This window comes from Pygocentrus nattereri, chromosome 2 (assembly GCF_015220715.1).
Source record: "Pygocentrus nattereri isolate fPygNat1 chromosome 2, fPygNat1.pri, whole genome shotgun sequence".
Lineage (NCBI taxonomy): Eukaryota > Metazoa > Chordata > Actinopteri > Characiformes > Serrasalmidae > Pygocentrus > Pygocentrus nattereri.
The window spans coordinates 5,912,246-5,915,480 of NC_051212.1; the positions used below are offsets into that span (position 1 = coordinate 5,912,246).

At 37.0% G+C, this 3,235-nt stretch overlaps 1 protein-coding gene across 1 annotated transcript; it reads right to left on the bottom strand.

Moving 5' to 3' along the window:
* Positions 1 to 663: 663 nt before the first annotated feature.
* LOC119265017 (C-C motif chemokine 4 homolog) lies at positions 664 to 2,663 on the bottom strand. Its single transcript, XM_037544294.1, has 3 exons — positions 2,549 to 2,663; positions 1,740 to 1,851; positions 664 to 1,502 (listed from the first exon to the last, which is right to left on the bottom strand). The coding sequence occupies exons 1-3, from the start codon at positions 2,622 to 2,624 to the stop codon at positions 1,397 to 1,399; spliced, it is 294 nt and encodes a 97-aa protein (XP_037400191.1). The 5' UTR covers positions 2,625 to 2,663; the 3' UTR covers positions 664 to 1,396.
* Between the last annotated feature and the right edge of the window lie 572 nt (positions 2,664 to 3,235).

Genomic DNA, 3,235 nt, shown 5'->3' on the forward strand with positions numbered 1-3,235 from the left:
CAGATGAAATTCTCAGTAACCTCAGTGGCTTTAAATTTGTTTGTCCTGTGTTAAATTAGACTGGACAGATATAAGACCCAGTTTAACCACAGCATTCACCACTTGGAAGTCCAACATATTTCTCTGTAACAAAATTCAATTTAACCCAAATCAGATCAATATTCAATAATTCTGTTTTAATTCAAATTAATGAAGGAAGTTTACACAAAGAGTTTTCATTTAATATGTGTTCATAAAAATAAAAGGTGAGTATCTAAAAACAGTCTAAAGTGTACCATCCAAATGAACTGCTAGCTTTAGACCTGCTAACCCAGCTAAACAGCTACCATATAGTACTATTGAGTAAATATGATAAACTGGCTTTTCTCAAATAGTGCTGTGTTTAGTGATGATGCTCAGTCACACTGATCTCAGATCGTGGTGTATTAATACAGTGATGGGCAGTTCTGTCACTGCAGCTTTTGTTCCATTAGAACTTCTCATTTCCATGGTAACCACCTGAGAAATGTTAAATTACTGACAATGGTCTCTAAAATCTTTGTGTGATTAATATCTGAATTGAGAACAGCAGAAATAACCTATTGTTGTAGATGTACAGAGCTTTGAAATTTGAAATATGATTATTAAGCTACTGTGTGAAAACACAAAGCAACGTGCAACAAATTTAACATATTTACTAGTTTATTACAGAAAAAAGTGACAAAACAGAAACTTTCACATAATCATTAAGAAAATTGATTGATTTCACGATTTTAGACTCCAAATCATCAAACAGAAGCTGCAAATAAAAATGGTGAAAAGTTAGACGCGTCCAGAATGATGAACATTGATGAACGTGATGAATGCAGATCCTAAAGTAACTGAAAGTCTGTAGAACATCAAGAATGAAATTCTGATAAAATGAACATCAGAAATGCTGCATCTTTAAAAATGATATTCAGATCTGAAGGTAAATAACTTGATTATATTAGTCTAAATAGAGAATTACAGTATATGACTTCATTAATAAACCCTCAATCCCAAAATATCTAAAGTTAAAAGTTGGTGTAGAGTTTATAATATTTGAATCATTATATAAACATTATTACATTTGTGCAGCCACAGATTACAGACTCCAATACAAATATCTGTAAATGTTTTCTGTGCATTTAAAGTGTGAAAGGAAATCGTGCTGATGTAAAACACTGAATACATTTGATTCATGTATTATATTCTGATCTACACCACATTCCTCCAGTCTGTACTTAATGTTCAAAGATAACTTAATAAAAAACAGAAAAGCTTTATTCCTTCACCCAATCAGAGACGAGTACACTGCTGTAGTAATAAAGAGCTGGAATATTAAAAGGAGTTAGTTTCCCATTAATAGAGAGAAGATTTAATCAATCGACTGAGTTCAGGATGAACCTTCCAAAAATCGACGATTGATTATGTCCTTGGCTCGCTTCACCCACCCAATACCGGGGTCCGCACACACACGAACACCCCTCTTGTTGGTTAAACTGCAGTGAAGGAAAGATGAGCATCAGTGTTTTAGTCTAATAGAGCTGATAGATAATCATATAAAATGTATCTGATTAATATATATAATATCAGGAAAGGTTTGTAGTGTTAAAGTTTGCAGTGGATCAAAGTCACAACAGTAAGAGTGAATAGAGAACAGCATCTTAAAGTAACTGTATTAAAGTTCATCTTATTCCAATATTGATAAAGGAATAAAGGACGGGGTGAGAACTTACATCACTCCAGCTCTTGGACAGTCACGTCTAGTTTCTTCATACTGAGTAATGTCAGCTACAGGGATTGGTCTGGTATAGAAACTGAAACAGCATTCCTTTGGTGCATTATCATCTGTGTGAGAAAAAAATATCATAAATAATAAAATGAAGCAGGATGTAGTGAAGAGTGAAGAGGTGATGTAGTGAAGAGTGAGGAGGTGATGTAGTGAAGAGTGAAGAGGTGATTTAGTGAAGAGTGAAGAGGTGCTGTCGTGAAGAGTGAAGAGGTGATGTAGTGAAGAGTGAAGAGGTGATGTAGTGAAGAGTGAGGAGGTGATGTAGTGAAGAGTGAAGAGGTGATGTAGTGAAGAGGTGCTGTAGTGAAGAGTGAGGAGGTGATGTAGTGAAGAGTGAAGAGGTGATGTAGTGAAGAGTGAAGAGGTGATGTAGTGAAGAGTGAGGAGGTGATGTACTGAAGAGTGAAGAGGCGATGTAGTGAAGAGTGAGGAGGTGCTGTAGTAAAGAATGAGGAGGTGTTGTAGTGAACTGTAGATGACAGTGTTAGTGAGTGTAATGGTGCTACAGCAGGTGTGATCGTCTCTAACTTCACTCTTCTTATTAACACTGTGAATGAAGCTGCAGTGCTACAGTCTATCAGTTCATCCACACACCACATAATAAACTTGTGACGTATGTTTATAATCTGATCGAGTCGGAACAGCAAATTAAAGACCAGTTCAACATGTAATAGTTCCAGTTATAATAAACAGACAGAGATGACAGTTTGTGCTATGAAGGAGACAGAAACTCAAACGTGAACTTCAACTTACTCTGTCCCACTGCACCGGACTGAAGGTAGAGGATGACCAGCAGACCCAGGAGGAGAGAACGAGGACGGACGATCATGGCTGCAGCTTCAGCTCCAGGAGATGATGATCAGTCTGAGCAGAGCTGGAAATGAGAGAGATTTCATCCTGCATGTGGTTTTATAGGTAAGTAAGAGGTGGGATGGTGTTGAGTGAAGTTACAAGGTGGATTCCACAGGAAACCCAACTGCAGTTCTTACCTAAATAAAACAAGCTGGTAAACATTCGTCATCAGAAAAGATCTAATCAGTTCTAAATATGTCCTGCAGTGTGTGAAGTGGTCATAACCTGCTGTGTGCCTGAATTAATGCTGTTTAAATGTGTAACTGTGATCTTAGTGGTGCTGGATTGTAGATTTTTGTAGAACTCCCAGATCAGACGTGCTCATAAATTGTGACATCGTTTTTGAGATCTACTTTTTCCAGTGGACAGGTCATCATGATCTACCTGAAAGAAAAGGCTGGCCTCATCCTTCAATCTTGGAAACTTTTTTTAAATGCACTTCAGTGGCATATATTGATATTCAGCATTACAGCCCAATGGCTGAAAAATCACACTAACCTTATTCGGGTAACAACAACAAAAACATTTATCTGTATGGCACTTTTCACAACCAGCGTTGTTTCAAAGCAGCTTTACTGAAAAGACGTC

What these genes read in the sequence shown, in the direction of transcription:
- LOC119265017 (XM_037544294.1), bottom strand. Translation starts at nt 2,624, where the DNA reads ATGATCGTCCGTCCTCGTTCTCTCCTCCTGGGTCTGCTGGTCATCCTC. An exon ending in GTCCGGTGCAGTGGGACAGA is followed by an intron (nt 1,852 to 2,548) that starts GTAAGTTGAAGT and finishes TTTCTCACACAG; the next exon opens with ATGATAATGCACCAAAGGAA. An exon ending in TGTCCAAGAGCTGGAGTGAT is followed by an intron (nt 1,503 to 1,739) that starts GTAAGTTCTCAC and finishes CCTTCACTGCAG; the next exon opens with TTTAACCAACAAGAGGGGTG.